Raw genomic sequence first — 21,127 nt, 5'->3', positions numbered from 1 at the left:
CGTTTACTTTGTTAAAGTTTTGTGTTTTGTCACAAATTATAAGTCATAGATCGATAAAACTTAGGTTTTAAAAAAAATATATGCATTGGGATGAACATCTATCGACACAAGACAAGTCGGTTATTGAGTCCACATGACCAAGATAACTACTTTTAAAACAAATGGATCGGGCGCTAGTCGTGTACAATTTACAATACATATTCAATTTAAACAAGTAGATTTATTTTTAAAATCTTTCAGACATTTAAAAAGGAAAACAAACTTTTTCATTATTACGGTTATACAATAAACCCTCCGTTTTTATATTTTATTTGAGATTTCGGTGTTATATGTCTGGTTTATTAACTTTATTAACATCATTGCAACCCTTTGTGTTTTTTGTTTTTAGCAGAAATTTAATTTTAAGAGTAAAGTCGGATTATTCTTCATTTTAAAATTGTTTGAACATTCTAAATTGTATATATATAATTTAATTGCCTTTATTATTAAAACGAATTCTAGGAAGATTGTTTTCACTTCATATAATCTTTCAAAACTTTCGAATGTTCTAAAATGTCCTAGTTCATCACACAAATCGTTAAGAAAAAATATTTCTTTTTCCTCACATCAATACGATCAATAAGAATCTTACTAGTATGCCATATGTTAATTCTTAACATGTCATTAGCGCTTGGAGGGGTGTGTATTGTATTTTAATTGTATTTCTACACAAGTAGGTAAACAGAAAATATTAGAAATATGCTGTTTTGTACGTTTAATAAAATGGTCACCCTAGATTATACGTTCCTTAAGAGAGATACCTGTTGATACTTGAAATATTATACTACATTTTGTATTGTTTGTAATACTTCTTCTTAACCATGTTGATTTTAGAGGTATTATAATAAAAATATATATTTATAATTTTTATTCCCATATCCTTAAAGTCCTGTGAAATAAAAACTCGTTTTAATTTATGGGGTATATTTTGTCAAATAAAATTTAAGAATATCGTATTAATGTTTTTAAAAAAATTTTTATTTGGGTTTGGTAAAAAAAGAAAAAAAAAAAGAAGTTAATTTTGGAATAATAATCATTTTAAGAACTATAATTCTGCCCAGGGCAGTAAATTGTCCAGAAGACCATATCTTATATATTTTTGATAATGTCATGTAATTTATGTTTTATAATTTAGATCAACAATCTATTCTAAGTTTACTGGGGAGTTTACATTCAATAAACTGGATTCTGTGGTACCCCATTCTAGTTTCCATCGTGTATGATGAAAGACTTCTTTTGAATATGTTTTGCTTCCTATTCGTATTACTGGTGTCTTAGTATAATTTAGTTTGAGACCAGAACTATTTGCATAATAATCTAATATAGACATTGCACCTTCTATGGATTCAAGGGACCTGTCAAGTATGACACTCGTAGCATCTGCATATTGTGACTTTTTATTATTCTTCATCTTCTATAGTGAATCCTTTTAAATTAGAATTTCGAACTACAATTGCAAAACGTTCTGTACATATAATAAATATGTATGGTGACAGGGGGTCGCCTTGTCTACCACCTCTTTCTAAATGGAAATATTCTGACAAAACCCCATTGTAAAACACAGTTTGACACCCAATAGCCGATGTATTTTTTTTTGTGCTGGGGTGTTGTTAAACATTCATTCACCCACTCACTCACTCACTCACTCACTCACTCACACAGTTGACTGTGAATTATTGTAAAACGTTTTAATTAAATTCTTAAAGCCACAGACCTTAGTTTTAACCCATAAAAAAGACACTAGATTTGGATAATATACAAACCTGTAACATTTTTGGATAACGTTACTAGATGGAGTGAACCAAGAGTATCTGACGTTTAAACAGGAAAAATACCCTTAAAAAGTAAACTAGAACTCGTATCAACAACCGTTATTTCCCAGAGGTACGTGCATTTACAATTAAAATATTTAAAAAATGCATTTCGAGGTATGGGCAACACCAGGATGACCAAAAACACTTTGGATATACGAAAATTAATAATCTTAAGATTAAAATCTAAGTAATGTGAAAACGACTCTAAAAGTGAAAAATATCCTGTAGTGTTTAAAAACTAGGGTATGTGACTTTAACAGATATTTTAATATTAAATAAGTCCAACGTGTTTTCAATAAATGACCATGACACAGAATCAAATGCTATTTCAAAGTCGACTAGTAATAATCCAGTGATACTATTTACTTCTGTGTGATGCATAATGTCACATTAATCTAATATTGTCTCCAATACATCTGCCATTAGTCAAATCGGTCTGATCTTTATGTAATAATTTTTTTCAAGAACTTACTTTATTCTATTAGCTATACAGTTAGAGGCCATTTATTTAAAACAATTTAATAAAGTCAAAGGTCTTCAATGTTTAGGATATTTGTTTTGGTTTGTTTTGTTTTGGAATGCACGTTATTATTCCAAATATTTGTACATTTGACATCTTTAAGAATAACTATAGTTTATTGAGCGCATTATGAAATTATCAATAAAAAATGTACAGAATTTTACATTCAGATCCCGGGCATTTATCGTTTTTCATATTTTAATTTTTTTTAGAAAACTTAATACATCTGAACATTTTATTTCACCCTCAAATTGGTCTACTTCTTCATCGGTACGTTTATTAAAATTGGAAACTTGTTCTATAATATCATAATCGTTTGTCCAGCAAATACACCACCAAATCCTTGCCTCAAAGACTGGCCATTATCCTGACCACTATCAAGGATGACTTTTCTACGTGTTGCAAAAAGGTCTTTGAGACAATTTAATGTTTACATTTACGGTACCATAGTTTGACACCCAAAAACCGATGTATTTTTTGTGCTGTGGTGTCGTTAAACATCTATTCCAACCTATTCTATTCTTTGACACAACAGGTTTTATAATCATATGTGGATTTTTAAGAATTCAAAAGTTTTATTTGAAACCATTCTCTCTCAGTCCAGATCAAAGTTCACTAATATTAAGACATTTTATTTTTCAACATTTGTACACAACTAATTTAAGGAAAACCTACATTCCTTAATCAACGGCCCCTGCGCGTGCTGTAACCTCACCGTGGTGCAGGGGTGTAACATTCTCTTTGAGAATGGCCAATACAGCACAAATTGAAATTCTAAGTAAACGTCAGTATCTATCTGTGATATTTGTATTTTTGAACAGTTCTTTACAGTGTTTTTATTTAAATCTTGAATTTTTATATTGATGTTGATCTTCACCTATTTGTTTGCATTACCATAGTTTGACACCCAATAGTCGATGCATGTTTCGTGCTGGGGTGTCGTTAAACATTCATTCATTCATTCATTCATTCATTCATTCATTCATTCATTCATTCATTCATTCCTTAAAGGGACATTCTAGGTTATACTTTCTCTCACTTAATTAGTTGCACAAAGATTGACTTGATTTTGCTGCTTATATGCAGTTGAGGTTCAAGGAATCGAGCACACTGAATATAGTTGGTTAGTGGTTCGTATCCGAAGAATAGATGTACGAAGATTAACTTGATTTTGCCCGTTGAATCTTCTTGCAAGGCCACAAAAGGACTGCATATCAGTTTACTACATCAACAATAGGACAGGACAGAGCTCATTGGGAATACATACAGCTGTGATGACATGCACTCACGAATCACTGCCAAAATAGTGAGGATATCGGGCTTATAAAACCTATAAAGTCTAGACTAGATTGAGTCTGGACTCTAGGAGTTTTATAAGCACGGGCCCAGGTGTTCGCGAAAGATGAGCATATCATCCACCGTCGATGGTACCTATCATGAATACTGCCACCATAGTTCTCAAGTCTAAAACGAAGAAAAAATAAATATGGAAGAGTTTCACTGAAGAGATGAAAAGGCGAGCACACATTCAAAATATGGAATAGCATCGGCCATAATTTTGGTCAGTGATGCATCTAATTTAGTAGATATTCACTCTAAATGTCTACCATAAAACTTTTCAAATGGCCTCAGAAGTCCCTGGGCATCATAACCCTTATGGAACAACTTTTGTGGTAGATATGCCGGTGTTTTTTTTATCTGCATACACTGAGCATGCCCTAAGGTATCTTAGAATCGTGTGAAATGTAGTTCATATGTGAAGAATATTGGAACGAAGATTAACTTTATTTTGATGCTTATATCCAGTCACAATCCAAGCATGCTAGCCTGAGCATTCATAACAGCTATCTGGGATTACCAAAACAGTTTGATGATTAGTTGATGGTTAGAGAGAGAGAGAGAGAGAGAGAGAGAGAGAGAGAGAGAGAGAGAGAGAGAGAGAGAGAGAGAGAGAGAGAGAGAGAGAGAGAGAGAGAGAGAAGACTGTGTAATGGCCTTCTTATACCACTCCATCAGGCCATTAAAACTCGGGAGCCGGTAACGAAATGCAAACCCAGTACATATCAGCCTTATGTTCGGTGACTTAACCACTACGCCACCAGTTTGAATTGAGCCTGAGATGTCACTACACAATTCACTTTTGATGGAAAGTTATTCACCATGGTCCACAATAGTTCCTAATTGTAAGACGTGTTGTTCACATATTATTTACTTCTAGCAATTGGGAGGAAACTATTTGTATTTTTCAATGGCAGGCCCTATTATTTTGAAATAATATTATGAATAGAACTTTTCGGATATGGGTGTACATGTGACTGGAGTGAATAGGCCAAAGTCAGATAACACGCCGAATGGGGTCATATGGTAAGTAACAAAATTAGAGATGCAGAGTGAACATAAAAGAAGATATTTTCGAAATAGTATATGTCGTTAGTGCCAACGAAAACACGTTCTATTAGCAATCTTGATTTGAAGGTGGGCAATTTAGCATGGCGTTTAATGGCAAATGAGATCTGTGTAGTGAGAGGTGACCGACTGTCGAGTGAGTTAACTGATACTGGTGGCAGGCAATAAGTCTAAGTGCTAAGACACCTTGGATCAGGAGCAAATCGAACTCTTCTGTACATTTTCAACCAGAGCTGGCATATGGGGAAGGTTCCATAAAAGTGGAAAGAAGCCCACATTAGACCCATTCTCAAGAAGGGAAAGGACAAGGGAGATGCCAAAAGTTAAAGGCCAATCAGCCTCCTCAGCTGTGTAGGAAAACTGATGGAAAGAATCATCAACAAAAGACTTCTCCGGCACCTGGAATCCAATTCTATCATATCTCCAACACAGACCGGCTACAGACAACACCACAGCACAGAAGATCAGCTGGCGTACTTGACACAAGAACTTGAGAACTCACTTCAGGAGAAAAAGAAAGTCCTAGCAGTCTTCTTTGATATGTCAAAGGCCTTTGACACAGTTTGGAAATATGGACTGCTGTTCAAGCTTCTAGAGGCAGGTGTCATGGGGGACAATGCACAGATGGCTGAGCAATTATTTGTTACAGCAAATTGCCAGAGTGGAGGTTGACCATATACTCGGTAACCATATCAGAATGAGTGCCCCAGGGAAGTGTAATCTCACCTACACTATTCCTCATCTTCATAAATGATATCACAACAGTCATACCCAAACATGTCTCTAACACCCTGCATGCCGATGATTTCGCAGTATGGAGCTCCTCAGAACATACATCCACAGCAACATACAGAATACAAAACACCATAGACAGCGTGTTTGCCTGGACCAAAAAATGGGGACTCCAGCTCAACCAAACAAAGACCGTCTCAACACTTTTCTTCCTATCCACTCAAAAGGAAAAGGTTATTCTCAAGCTTTCAGACAAACTAGTGCCCCAAGTAGATACACCAACCTTCCATGGACTGAAATTAGACTCAAGATTAACTTGGCAGCATCACATTGAAACCACTGAAACACGAGCTGTTAAGACACTTTCCCTGATGAAAAAACATGCTGGAACCAACTGGGGTGCCAACTCAAGCAGGTGTATACAGGAACCATTCGACCTACAATGGAGTATGCCTCTACAATTTGGATAACAGCTTCCAAAACACAAAAGAACAAGTTAAATAAAATACAACAATTGGGCCTCAGAATTATCCTTGGGGTCATGAAAAAAACCCCAACAGACTTTGAACCTCTGGAATCCAGGCAGCAATGCAAGGTCTTTATCCAGGGAGAGGAAAACAACAAAGAACAGACTAAAACGACAAAGTCTCAACCACCTGACATATAACTTGCAATAGAAAAATTATGATTGCATCAGCCAAAATGCCTTGCAGTGTGAGAAACTCTCCCCAAATGTCTGGATGCAAACACACCTTCATGAAATCAAGCTGGATGTTCCAGAACTTGCCAAAAGGGGGACCAGTCATCCACCTCTACAGCTAGCCCTCACCATGGTAATGATTCATGAGCGTTATCCAAAGTCAGCATGGATTCATGCCTTCACAGATAGTTCAGCAGAAAATGCTATACAAAATGGTGGGAGTGGAGCATATATCAGTTATCCAGATGGATCCTATGTCTCCCTTTCCACCCCAGTTGGAGAGCTACGCGCAAACTACAGAGCAGAATTGCAAGCCCTCATCATCGCAACAGAACATCTGACCGAGGAGGAAGGATAACATAACATAGTGCTTTTTACTGACTCTCTGTCTGCTCTCCAGTCACTTTCATCAGGACACACAGACCATATCACCAAACTGCTGCAAACTAAGCTAAACATCCTTGCCAAAGCCGAAAAGTGACCCTCCAGTGGATCCCAGCACATATAAGAGTTACTGGCAATGAAAAAGATTACCAACTGGCCAAAACAGGTAGCTGCCTTCCGCAAACCCAATCCTCCATCTCATACGGTGAAGCCAAGACTCTTCTAAAACGAAAGTTCAGATGTGATTGGAAGACCACAAACAATGGATACAACCCTGACATAGACTGCATAAATCATTTAGACAGGAAAGAACAAACCACAATTTTCCGTCTGCGAACTGGACATTACCGGCCGAAAAAACACCTGAAAAAGATGGGTCTCGCGCATACTGCCCAATGTGAATGTGATGCTGAAGAACGAATGCCAGAACACATCCTACAAAACTGCCCACATCTGGAAGAAAACCATCAGAAAGTTTGGACAAGACACACCTCAATATCAAACTCTGGGGACTTCTCGACGACCTCCAGAAGATGACACATTTCGTCATCACATCCGGATTATTGATCTAATACGGCCAAATCTTGTGTGAACGCAGAAGAAGAAGAGCAAGCTGTTATGCCGGCTCATTCGTCCAGGATGGGAAAGGGGTTTGGGGATTTGGTAGGAGAAGGGACCGCCCACACTTGGCAAGTGCAAGAGAGCACAAGCAGCTCGATCAGGGTCGATACCAGGCGTGTGTATTTGTGATGCTATTGAATTTTTAAATGTCCCGTAGCATTGTGTCCAAAATTTAAAATGTTTGCGTAATTTTCATGAAATAATAATTTGCTACATAATTTGAAACGGTTCATCAAAAATAATTTTAAGGAAATATTTTAATGAGTTTGACTTAGCCGAATTATAGCTCTTTCTGTAACCTTGCCTATTGGGGGTCGTCGTGATTGGTCTCCCATAGTTGCCCCTTAGTTTAGCCCTTCGTAGGGCTTGATCGACTGGGTGATCTTTAAAAACATATATATTCCGGTTCTGCCCTTAAAAGGGCATTGCCGGTTGATGGGGGCAGCTCATGGGAATCTTGGTGGCAGGCATGCGAGTCAGACTCTTATAATCACAATTCATCCTCACTTGGATGCCATGGCCATCCAAGCTGTCTCAGTAGCAGTACTACTGGTGAACCTGTTCTGCCGCTGTTAGCGACGGATCTGTTAGTCTTGTCCAGGAGTGCTGACTCTGGGACATCTTCTGCGTTGTCGGTGTTGTTGGGCCCGTGCTTATGACACTTTAAAACTGCAGAATAAAGACTTTAGCATAGTCATCAGACTTCAAGTACATACATGCATGCAATTTGTATGGCGTTGTCATGAAGCTGATCTCCAGACTTTATTATAGCTTCACGTCTGGATTTTTAGTTTTATAAGCACATGGCCTGGAGACGGTAAACGGATTCGCACTGTTCAGCTTGCAGATGTCCAGTCGCTTGTTCTCGTTACCGTGCAGGGGGCGGGACGTAGCGCAGTGGTACAGCGCTCGCTCGATGCGCGGTCGGTGTGGGATCGATCCCCGTTGGTGGGCCCATTGGGCTATTTCTCGTTCCAGCCAGTGCACCACGACTGGTATATCAAAGGCCGTGGTATGTACTACCCTGTCTGTGGAATGGTGCATATAAAAGATCCCTTGCTGCTAATCGAAAAGAGCAGCCCATGAAGTGGTGACAGCGGGTTTTCTTTCTATATATCCGTGTGGTCCTTAACCATATGTCTGACGCCATATAACCGTAAATAAAATGTGTTGAGTGCGTCGTTAGATAAAACATTTTTTTCTTGTTGTTTTTTTGCCGTGAAGGTCTTGACATGACTCTTGAAATGCTGAAAGTCCTGTCAGGTCATAGGTTTTAACATGCACATTCAGAGCAAGCTGTTGTAGCACACGCCTGTCTTAAGCGCCGGTGTCGACGTACGTCGGTTCCTCCGTCCAGAACAGGAAAGACATGATGGAACTTGTGGGTGTCTTTTATACCCAACAGATTACATGGCAGATTTCCGGTTTTAGTCTCTGCAATTACGTTTGATGACTTTCTGTCGGGATGACTTGGAACATTCTACAGTAATTCTTCAAGGACATTTTAACATTTGTAACAAATCAGACGAACATACGCTTAGGAGTTGGATGTGACAAAATAATAATAAAAACATTTTATGTGGTGTCCTCTAGTAATATGCGTTTATTTTGTAGTCTGTGTGGTGGTGGTTGTGTGAACATAAGTTTATATGTGGAATTGCATGGCCACCACACATACCCCAAACAATAATAGTAACCCCCCAAAAACAACCTAACAACATAAACAACAATAACAACAACGACAACAAACAAAAACAAAACCCCACCTATGTCTTGTGACAAAAAATATGTTTGTTAAGCACATAACTGGCAACAAATTTACATATCTGCTTTGAAACGGATGACGTATAGATGCAACACCCCAGTCAAAAAAACACCCTTTTGACTGACTTGTGGAAAGATACGATTTGCAAAATGTTAATGGTTTTGTGGTTCAGATTGTACACACAATTTTCGTTTCAGTTCTATTTTCTAGGATCCATTTTCATACGAATTCCTAGAATACAGAGATACTAGGTCATGGCAACTCGATGGGGAATTTGCGGCACTGGCCTCATTTGCAACGATTTCTGTGCAGCACTAAGCAGTTGCCCTTCCAGTGAACATCAGGTATGATGACGAATGGTCTAAGTATTGTTACGCATAGTCACACATTGTCCGAGTGATGTTATGAGTAGTGACGAACTGTGTCAAGTGCTGTTACGATGCTGGTACGAGTAGTGACGAACTGTGTCAAATGCTGTTACGATGCTGGTACGAGTAGTGACGAACTGTGTCAAGTGCTGTTACGAATAGTCACAAATTGTTTCAGGTTCCACACCACCATTAATTACTCCATGCAGTTAAACATAATTTTTATGTCAGAATATATTCTGTGAAAAATACAACACTATAGAGAGGGTCATGTCACTACTAATTTTAGGGTGTGCAGTCAACTGACAAGTATAGTGTAAAAAAATCAACATGGGTCGATGATAAAACATTTCAATCAGCCATCCGCATGCCAGAGTAGGCCTATCACCCCGTGGTGTTGTTAAATAAGTAGCAATATACCACGTGCACAGTTGTTATCAGTTAGTACTACATATAACAAGTAACTTCAAACCAGTGGGTTATTTAAATATTACAGAGGTCAACGTATGTGTAATCATCAAAGAAAGATTTCAAAAGGCATATCAGACGTTTGTAGTATTTTTTTTATGAGGAACTATTTCCTAATCCGGAGTATATTAAGCTGGTACAAGTAACGACACGACACATGGTGGTGTGTTGCCTTGAGTGTAGTTAGGAGTAGTCAGAATTGTTCGAGTATGATTATGAATAGTCTAGAATTGTCCGAGAAATGATCAATAATTGTCCGAGTGTGGTTCCGAATAATCACGAGTTGGTCGAATATTACGATTACTTGCAATATGGTTTAAAGACCTAGTTGTACGAGTATGCTTACAAGGAATACAGAAAATATTAATAAAACAGTTAAATTCATTTCCATTATCGCATGCGTCACTCATTTGGTTAGTATATGGATGGCAGAACTATTCGTGCTACACGTCTTACCTGTGCTAAACAGTGGCCAATCTAACGGGGACCCAGGGCCCCGCCCACCTAACTGTTGCTTTAAAATCCACAAAAAACATTACGTTGTAGATTCCGAGGAATTCCTTCGGAATCATTATCGATCATGGTATTCGACAGTCTTCGTTATGTTCCGTGTGAAGGAATGAAAATACACGTTTCTCGTACGCTAATGAGGCTCTACATTCTAATCATAACAAAGTGAGAGTTCACACGTGTTTTCAAGTTCGAATCTCATCGTGAGAAGAAACCAATTACAGGTGAAATGTTTAAGACACGTGACTTTAAAAATCCAGAAATATCCGACCAGCAAATATTTATCCTTTAAAACACACACACACACACACACACACACACACACACACACACACACATATCCAGATTAAGAAAATCCATTGGGGTGGGGGGGGGGGGGGCAGTGACATGAGATGGAATGCCAAGAGAACTTTGAGGGAGGTTTGGAGGGGAATGGTAAAAAAATGAAAATTAATACATAATAAAATTATAATTATCGCAATATATATATGAATGTTAAGCTGAAGATTTGTTTTATCCAGATTGTGGCCGTTGCAGCCAGAGAATTAGAGCGAGCGAGGAAGTTTGCTGCGACATATGGGATTCCAACAGCGTATGGGTCATACCAAGAACTGGTGCAGGATCCCAATGTTGGTATGTCCAGTCACATATTCCTAAACACAACAGAAAACTACCACATTTCACTATCATAAATTCCTGGTAACGCTTACGCATACAGTACCACAAGACCTCAATATAGGTGCGCATGCAAGAGTTGGTGTGGAGGTGGGAAGGTTCCAGTGTTTAAAACCCCTTGGTAAAAGTAATATAAATTTTCTTTTTTTAAATATATTTTTCTGGGGGAGCATGACTCGAATCCCCTCTAGAAACTTCACTGACGACAGTCTAGATCCCACTTGGATAATTTCCTCTACTAGGGGCGGTATCTAGCGATGGATGGTGGTGCTTGGGTTAAAGGATCGAACCCTCTCTGCAGACCCACTGTTTTTCCCCCGACCCCAACCAGTTCTCTACGGCTGGCATATCAAACGCCCTGTACTATCCTGTCTGCGGAAAAGTGTATAAAAGATTGTTCGCCACTAAAAGAAGACTGTGAAATGTGATAACCTATGGTTAATTAATGTACCCTAATGGAAACAGATTTTTAACTTTCACCCCCATTTAATAGAAACCTGGACCTGCCTGTACATATTATTGTGTTCTTGTTTGTAGACATCGTGTACATTGGGACAATACACAAGACGCACAAAAGCATTAGCCTACTCTGCCTGAACTCTGGTAAGCCGGTGTTGTGTGAGAAACCAATGTGTCTGACCATTGATGACGTCAAAGAGGTCCACAGAGTCGCCAAGGAGAAAAATCTCTTCTTTATGGAGGTACAGTTCTTAAAGTGACAGACCCTAGGTTTTATACACTAAGGCGTATTTTTCAACATTAGAGCCGCTTTTGATAACAGAAATCATACATTATGTAGATTTAATTGTTAAGATTATGAATTTTCGTACATGTGAAGTGTTCTGATCATCTGATCATCCTGGTGTTTTTAACTTCATATTTTTAAAAACGCACGTATGTCTCAGAAGTAAGGGTTATGGCGAGTTCGATTTTTAAGGGTATTTCACCGTTTCAGCGTCACAGACTCTTGGTTCACTCTGTCGTAACTTTATCCAGATACTTTACAGGTTCGTAGATTAACCAAACTTAGTGTCCATTTTTACGGGTTCAAACTAGTGTCTGCGACTTTAAAAATTATTCAATTTGAGTTATACCTTTTATATTGTTTAAAGCTGCAATCTCGTATTTTGTTTTATTAAAATCGGTAACCCACATGTTAAACCTATACGGATGCATGAGTTGCTTTAAAAAACATTTAAATGGAAGTAAAATTAAAATTGCATCATATTTCTACATGTGTGAGAGGCGATCTGAATTAGTGCGCTGTCGTCTTCACCTAAGTATTAGCGACCTTAACGGACATAAATTTACACGTTTTTATCTCGGACAGTCCAGTCTGTGCCTGTGGCCATCCTATTGAGAATTCTGAACATTTCTTACTCCAATGTCCAATCTATGACAGACAACGTACACACTTTCTATCTGCCTATTCCATCCTAAACTACAAAACACTTTTTACTTGGAAACTCAAATTTCGACGATCAAGAAAGTGTTGAGATGTTCAAACTGGTTCAACAGTTTATAGTTGCAAGCAAACGCTTTGACACTCTCTGACAAATCTCTCTCTCTCTCTCTCTCTCTCTCTCTCTCTCTCTCTCTCTCTCTCTCTCTCTCTCTCTCTCTCTCTCTCACACACACACACACACCACACAATCCCCAACTACAATCTTCACTTCACTTCTTGTTTATCTGTCTACTTGTTGTTTTAAAGAAATTGTTGTTTTGTCTGCCATGTACAGTTTGTAATTGTCAAATGTAGAGAGATTCCTTAATATAGGCATCGAATGTTGGTCAATCCCCAATGTTAACACGAACGTCAATACATATTATTTAAAAAAAACCCAACCCGATACCTGTCTCCCTGTCAATGCAGGGCATATGGTCCAGATGCTTCCCTATATATGACGAAATCAGAAAGGAACTCGACAGTGGAACCTTGGGTCAGCCCTTTTTGGTGATATCGACTATGACGATGCCCATGCTAGACGTAGGTAAGACAAGTGAAGGCGGAGGATGCATGATGTCAATTGGCTGCTACGTCATCCAGGCTGCCAATCTCGTCTTCAAAGGCATGCCCGAGAAAATCACTGTTGAAGGGACATTGGCAGAAGACGGTAAGCGTTGAGTCATAGCCAGTTCTGTTTTCACAAAGAATACTTCGTGAGTTCAGTTTGCTGATCCTTTCATTCACACCTTTCTGGAATAAATGTCCCATGAATTTTATTTACTGAAACTGCGATCTTGACATTTTAACGAGTATTCTGTGAGTTCTATTTACTGATTGTTTCATACTAACGCAGGCACGGTGGAGCAGAGGGGCCTGGGGTGGGGGTGGGGAGGGCTAGAGCCCCTCAATAATTCAAAAGCAAAAATATTATTGGTGGTAAGTCTTAAGGCAGAAATGAATTTTACTTGTAGAATGCAGGAAATTGCATTTCTGGACATCTTGTTTTCAAACTTTTATGAGGGAGCATATCCCAGAACCCCCTAGAAATTTTGCTTTGCGTTCTCAATCTGTCAGCCCCCCCCCCCCCCCAACGTCTACTTGCTTCCGCCGTGCCTGTAACGTTATAACAATGCATACTAATCAACAATCAATAGTCCGTTTCAAATACGGTATTTATCCTCTTTTTTTTTTTTTACCTCCCTTTCAAAAACTAGTATGTCATAGTTTGATTTACTGATATTTTCATGTTTCATGTTTCATGTTTCATCAACCAGTACTCACTCACGTACTGATCGTCTCATACTAACTTATCAACATTTACGTAACACTCTCGGGAGAGGGAGGTCGTGGAAGCTGTTACAAAACGTTATTGGGGTTTGGGGTTCGTCATGTTAATACATAATGTTTTCAAAAAAACAAATGTAATTTTATTCATAAATTAATCATGTTTTTCTATTGCAAACAAATCAAATCATGCAGAAAACCCAGATTATGACACATACATGCATATATAATATATATGCACACACACGCATGCGCGCGCACACACACACGCATGCACACACACACACACAACAAAGTCATGTACTTGTGCCTCACACTATATCATATGCCTCCTCTTCACGTAATATTTTATCATCCTTCGATCCAGCATTTCAATGAAGTCTTGTTTCGTCATAGTTATTTATTAAAATGTCGATTTTATTGTTATTTTAATTGAAGGTGCCGACCTCGGCGCGTGCATTATACTACGATACAGTGGCAACCGGATGGCCAGCCTAATTTACTATTCTCAAGCCATGGCAGAAATTACTGAGAAGTCATTTTCTGAACGTTTCAAGAATCTACAGTCCAATACATTCACTATCATTGGTACAAAAGGAGAAATTAAGGTTTGAAAACAGAACTTTAGATTTTACCAAACATTTCATATTCAGTTAATGGAAGATGACTAGAGTGGCCAGATATATATATATATATATATATATATATATATATTAACCCTTGGACTTAGACCAGGGTGGGGGTGACAAAGCATAACTCTCAGAGTTGTAGGGCTATACTCCCTCCAGCCCCAATCTCTAACCCCACTTATTAATAATAGTAAACCAGTGTGAAGCACTAGCTAGAACAGGTAAGAACTTGATGAGAAGGGAAATTAATTCTAGAATCGATCACACCGCATGTGAGCACTGTATCATTGACGGAGATCTACCTCAAAGAACTTATTGGTATTCGCTAACCACTAGGGACGGGACATAACTCAGTGGTAAAATGCTCAGCGGTTGCTCGACTGGTATAAGGTTGACCCCCATCGGTGGGCCCACTGGGATATATTTCTTGTTACAACCAGTTTTAGCAGAACTATTCGAGCTATATGTTTAATATTTGCTAAACGTGTAGTTGAATCATTGCCAAAAAAACAACGTGAAACAATAAAAATACAAGTTCATTCGAATGAATGAATGAATGTTTAACGACACCCCAGCACGAAAAATACATCGGCTATTGGGTGTCAAACTATGGTAATGCAAATAAATAAAGTGATGATCAACATCAATATAAAAATTCAAGACTTAAACAAAAACTGAGAGATGTCATGGTTTTCACTAACGGTAACACTTTTCCTCTCCAATTTCCGATGTTTCAAGCCTCCTTGATTAGTTTTCGAAATGTCTTCTGTGTATTTCAAGGATTTTTCACCACTGGAACCTACCAAGAGCTCAAACTGGGATGCTGAACCAAGACGTAGAAACCTATGTTCATCTCCCGCCCTTAGCGCAACATTCAGTCCGATCAAGTGCACGAGTGTATCTAGAAGTTGTCGTGGAGTGTCTTCGCCAAGAAACTCTTTCCTCCATAAGATATCTTCTTGTTCTTCCGATATAATTTGAGCCTGACGTTTACTGATACCAATGCCTTTCCTTGCAATTTCTTTCATGCGTGCGTCGAGTACAGACCTTAGTCCCGCGTAACATGCTTCATCAAATTTTTTTACTGGCTTGTCATTTCTACGCAGATAGTACTGTAGCGATGAAACAATTTCATAGAGTGTATTACCGCGATACTCCGCACCTTTCATGTTGCGTACTTCCGTCACAAAACATCAAAACCGTATTCAATTCATTTTCATCTTCTGCCAAAGAAATAAGATCCTTTTTAATGATGGGTACATCTCTTAAATTGCGGTTGTTTCTTTCATTTATCCAACTATTAAACAGTTTGACGGCCCATGTGCTCTTATTTTCAGTATTTGTAGAAAAGGCCGAGTCACGTAAACCTTTCATTTCACTTTTTGAGAGTGGTCTGCCTAAACGTAATGTTTCATCTTTCAGTTCGCTTTCTATGGCATTAGTAGCCTGCAAAACTTCCTCATCGGAATTAGTTGGATTTAAGTTTGACAAGTTAATGTCATTGCTTTCACCGTCACAAGCGTTACTTGCTAACTCACTGTTTAAACTGCCTAAATCAAAATTAGTTATAAAATTGTCTTCTAAAGGACAAAAAGGCACAAAATCAAATTCGGAATTCAAATGTAGTTCCACAGTTGAATTGTTAAAACTGTTCTGTGTTACAAATAAATCGTCGTCCGTTTATTCATTCATATCGAATTGCTCTAACACGGTAATTCCCAGCGTGCGTTTTCAACGTGTTTGGTAATGAACGCCTCAAATAGTTTTGCACGTGCTTGAACGTCACGTGGTCAAACCTCAAATAGTTATGCACGGACAACATGCGGTATTCAGTCACGTGTCTCGTCAGTTTCAGTTACCTGTGGGTTATGTCATTTTTGGATGCACATTAGTTGGTTGGAGAATTTTGTGAGGGTACTTTGTTTTAAGTAGCATAATGTCCTCAAACTCACGATTAGTTGCGCTCGTGAATCTAATCGTGAGTTTTCGTACATTATTCTATACGTATATGAGCATGTTAATACATATCGGTTTCGGTTTCCGCGTTTAAGCAGCGCCCACTAGATAAATTTACTTCCGGATTTCATTTCTCATACCCATGGGCGTACATGGGGTGGGTGTGTGTGTGTGTGTGTTCGACCGACCCCCCCCCCCCCCCCCCCCGAAATCGCTTTTTTTTATAATTTAATATATCTGACATTATTATATTTACTCAACATAGAAATATATGCCCAATATCTCTGCAATCTATTTTGGAACCCCCCTTTTCAAAACTCAACATAAAAATATATGCCCAATATCTCTGCAATCTATTTTGGAACCCCCCCTTTTCAAAATCCTATGTACGCCCATGGTACCAATGTACGCGTGTTGCGATACAATTTCAGAATTATTATTATCTTTCATTGTTGTATGATAAAATACGAGAAAATAGAAAACATAACATTTTTATTTACATCAATTTATCTATTCAGTTGTTCAGTTATTAAATATGAGTCACATACTTGTAAAGAATTATATGTAATACATTAAGAAGAGTCATAACATACAGAATGAATCATAAATACATGTATACTACAATAATCATCTGGCACACATGTAAGGGCGTTAAAAGTAGTAGTAACAGGAATTCAATTCTAACTTTCATATAGTTGTGGTAACCTATGGGTTACCAGGCTATATTTTGTGGTAACCTGTAAATGGGTTACCAGACACAATGCTTATTTCGATGCCTGTTAATATATAAATATATAGGGCTGAATTTACAAAGACTTTTTTTTTCACTTAGACGCGTGTAACTACATACATTTACAATACTTAAACACCTGCGTTTGTAACTACATACATTTACAATGCTTAAACACCTGCGTTTGTAACTACATACATTTACAATGCTTAAACACCTGCGTGTGTAACTACATACATTTACAATGCTTAAACACCTGCGTTTGTAACTACATACATTTACAATACTTAAACACCTGCGTTTGTAACTACATACATTTACAATACTTAAACACCTGCGTTTAAGAAAAACAACATCATGAACAAGGTTCCGATAGAGATCACAAATGTATCTCGACCTGTAGCAATCCCTTGAAATTATATCAAGGTACTTTTTGACCACCAGTTTAGAAAGCATCAAAGTGGAGAAGGCACGGTAGCCAGGGTCAAAATTTCACAAAACATCGTAAGCCTGGTAAACTTACGATGTTTTGTGAAATTGCCCCCAGGGCAATACTCTTGGATCGTGGACCCTATTTCAGGTCCAGACAAATTAGAAATTTAAAGCGCGGTCGGTCTTGGGTCGATCCCAATCGGTGGGCCCATTAGGCTATTTCTAGCCAGTGCACCACGACTGGTATTTCAAAGGCCGTGGTATGTGATATCCTGTCTGGGATGGTGCATATAAAGATCCATTACTACTAATGGAAAAATGTAGCGGGTTTCCTCTCTAAGAATGTATGTCAAAATTTGACATCCAATAGCTGATGATTAATAAAATCAGTGTGCTCTAGTGGTGTCGTTACACAAAGCAAACTTTTTTTCTTACCTGTATACAAAAGGAGTTTGCTGGTAATTGTTTAAGAACACGTTTTAATTGCCTTGGAATTTGTTTTCGTCAGGTTAAAACTTCATAGTGTGCTACATCCCAATTCATTTGTTCCAAGTTGATGCCATGGGGCTGTACATAAACAGGTTGTGATCATTTTGCCGCAGGTTGATGCACCTTTCTTGTGCCCAACGAAGATGTCTGGCCCATCAGGGAACAAGGAGTTCCCTTTACCGAAAACCAAACACCCTGTGATTCTGCCCAATAGTGAAGGACTGTGTTACGAAGCAGACTGTGTGAGACAGTGTCTTAAAGAAGGTAAAACTCTTGGATTCCTTCGTAACATGGGCGTTTTCCAGGAAGTAGTTAAATACATTTTTTCTGTCGGCTTTACCCTTTGTCCAGGGGACAATATTTTAAGAGTATTGGGCAACCCAGGCATGTGAATATGAGGTAGCAAGGGAGTGAGGGGGTCAGAACCTCATCTGCTTAAGCAAATTGTCTTCTTTTTTTTCGATATATTTTTCTTTGAGAAACAAATGTGTGAATTTCATAATTCCGAACCCCAAGTGTCCAAGGGGTGATGCCAAAAGGGAAAATTAAGCTAACTTAAAAAAATAATCTTTCAAACTACTTCACCAATTCCAATTAAATTTTGTTGACACATCCTTGGCACATTGACAAACAAATTAAGTAAATTAAAAAAAAATCAACTTCTCTACTACGAGAAATGAATAGATGGTTTATCGTATTTGTGAATGTCATTAATATTGGAGGGGAGGGGGATGTGACGTAGCCCAGTGGTAAAGCGCTCGCTCGATTCGCGGTCGGTCTAGGATCAATCCTCGTCGGTGGGTCCATTGGGCTATTTCTCATTCCAGCCAGTGCACCACGACTGGTATATCAAAGGCTGTGGTATGTACTACCCTGTCTGTGGGATGGTGCATATAAAAGATCCCTTGCTGCTAATCGAAAAGAGTAGCCCATGAAGTGGCAACAGTGGGTTTCCTCTCTCATATCTGTGTGGTCCTTAACCGTATGTCTGACGCCATATAACTGTCAATAAAATGTGTTGAGTACATCGTTAAATAAAACATTTCTTTCTTTCTTTCGATTATTTTGACCCCCAAGGGCTGATGGGTGGACTGAAATTTCTACAGATGTACTTGACTATTTACAACTAGATGTTCTGAGAAGATTCCTTGATCCATTGAAAAATAAAAACATGTCCACGTATATTTTCACTTGTGAGGACAAATGGACGTGCTTATTTTGAACACTGGGTGCATATAAAAGATCCCTTGCTACTAATGGAAAAACGTAGCAGGTTTCCTGTCTAAGACTATATATCTAAATTACCAATTGTTTGACATCCAATTGCTAATGATTATTAAATGAATATGCTGTATTGGTGTCGTTAAACAAAACAAACTTTAACGTTCTTTTCTTTTTGGGGGGTGGGGGAGGAGATGTCTTTCTGACCCCACCCCGGAGAATGGGTATTATTCACTCCAAAAGCGCTCGCTTGATGCGCGGTCGGTTTGGGATCGATCCCCATCAGTGGGTCCATTGGGCTATTTCCTGCCGCTCCAGCCGGTGCACAGTGACTGGTACATCAAAGGCCATGGTATGTGCTATCCTGTCTATGGGATGGTGCATATAAAAGATCCCTTGCTGCTAATCGAAAAAAGTAGCCCATGAAGTGGCGACAGCGAGTTTTCTCTCTCAATATCTGTGTTGTCCTTAACCATATATCCATAAATAAAATGTGTATAGTGCGTCGTTAAATAAAACATTTCCTTCCTTTGAGCGAGTGTGGTAGGTGGGTGCAACAATTTACACGGGTGATATGACCGTTTAGACCCATGGGCCTCACGTTACGTTGTTATTTCAGGTTTAAAAGAGTGTCCGAAGATGACGCATGCAGACAGTGAAATTATTAATTCAATCATGGCGGAAATGTGTAAGCAACTCGGGCTCGACTACAGTGGAGTGTCAACAACAGCCACGACTAAAAACATATTCATATATTAGGCGTTTTCATTATATGCTTGCCACTGTAAAAACACAAATGTGACTAAAAAATACCCCAAAGTGATTCACACCACATAAGAGAGATTTTCTTTTTTAAATATTAAATATGTATGTTATACAACTGCTGTAATAACAATCGTGGCTTAGTCTATATACCTTCTTTTTATTTGTATTTAACCCATAATGCTTACTTATATGTTTGTTTATTTATCTCAGAAAATTAGCTTCAATTATACTTAGTGGTTTAAATGATAGTTGGCTTGCCATGACCAAAATTAACAATTTGAATACATAAGGCCCAAAACACACCAGATCTGGGTCTGGGTCTGGGTCTGGGTCTAGGTCTGGCGAAAACGAAACGCACGTACAATACATTATTTTATAAGGCTCTATACATTTGAATTTAATTGTATAACCATGTGATCAATAAAACTAATAACGATCAAAACGTTTCTATTTAGTTTTAAATCGATTTTTAAAGATATGTGAACACTAAAACTAATCAAAATGCATTTTGTTTGCAAACCAATAATCACGAATAAACTGACTTCTGAAATAGAAAACTTTGTTTTGTGATTTTATCTTTCAGCGAACAAATGTGTTTGTTTATTTATGGTTTCTTAAAGTCAATATGCCTTGTTTTCGACGGCTGTATAGTGTATATACATACATACATAATAGCTTACTGACAACCAATGACTATGTATGTATGTATGTATACATATATGTATATACATGTATAACACTGTGCATGTATTTTCAATGTGTGTGTGTGTGTGTGTGTGTGCCCACACACAAATTATAAAAGAAAACATGTTATTACCAGAGAGAGTGTCAATATTATATATTAGGAATAAAAATTGTCTTATGCGAGCCTCTGGCGAGCATAACACATAATTTTTATTCCTAATATATGCTACTGACCATACAGAAACACACGAGGGTAATATATAATCTGTATTTAATATAATTTCAAACTTAATACAACGTATTTTTGTAAACTCTATATGCAACTATAATTCCAGTCGGCCATCAATCTATCTTCAAAAGACGTATGAATGTGATGTATCGTTTTGAATGGGAACGACGTCGGATATCCTTACATAAAAATAAACTAGTGCATGACGGTTTTTTGGACAACTTTCAATGTAAAGTTGCTATTGACATGTTTTTCTTGG

At 38.1% G+C, this 21,127-nt stretch overlaps 1 protein-coding gene across 3 annotated transcripts in view; it reads left to right on the top strand.

Annotated features, from left to right (window-relative positions):
• The window catches only part of LOC121368040 (trans-1,2-dihydrobenzene-1,2-diol dehydrogenase-like), a 91,596-nt gene extending 71,084 nt beyond the window's left edge, over nucleotides 1-20,512 (top strand). For 2 of the 3 annotated variants that reach the window (XM_041492554.1, XM_041492555.1), the window contains exons 2-8: nucleotides 9,179-9,325; nucleotides 10,849-10,960; nucleotides 11,540-11,703; nucleotides 12,876-13,116; nucleotides 14,172-14,341; nucleotides 18,083-18,233; nucleotides 19,810-20,512. In XM_041492554.1, coding sequence (XP_041348488.1) covers nucleotides 9,236-9,325; nucleotides 10,849-10,960; nucleotides 11,540-11,703; nucleotides 12,876-13,116; nucleotides 14,172-14,341; nucleotides 18,083-18,233; nucleotides 19,810-19,949 — 1,068 coding nt within the window. In that variant the 5' untranslated portion in view covers nucleotides 9,179-9,235 and the 3' untranslated portion in view covers nucleotides 19,950-20,512. The remainder of the gene's footprint in view (nucleotides 1-9,178; nucleotides 9,326-10,848; nucleotides 10,961-11,539; nucleotides 11,704-12,875; nucleotides 13,117-14,171; nucleotides 14,342-18,082; nucleotides 18,234-19,809) is intronic. The other variant, XM_041492556.1, reaches the window with a different exon arrangement.
• Nucleotides 20,513-21,127: the final 615 nt, after the last annotated feature.

This window comes from Gigantopelta aegis, chromosome 3, assembly GCF_016097555.1.
Source record: "Gigantopelta aegis isolate Gae_Host chromosome 3, Gae_host_genome, whole genome shotgun sequence".
Lineage (NCBI taxonomy): Eukaryota > Metazoa > Mollusca > Gastropoda > Neomphalida > Peltospiridae > Gigantopelta > Gigantopelta aegis.
The sequence above is the reverse complement of the archived record's forward strand: the minus strand, read 5'-3'. Positions and strand labels throughout refer to the sequence as shown.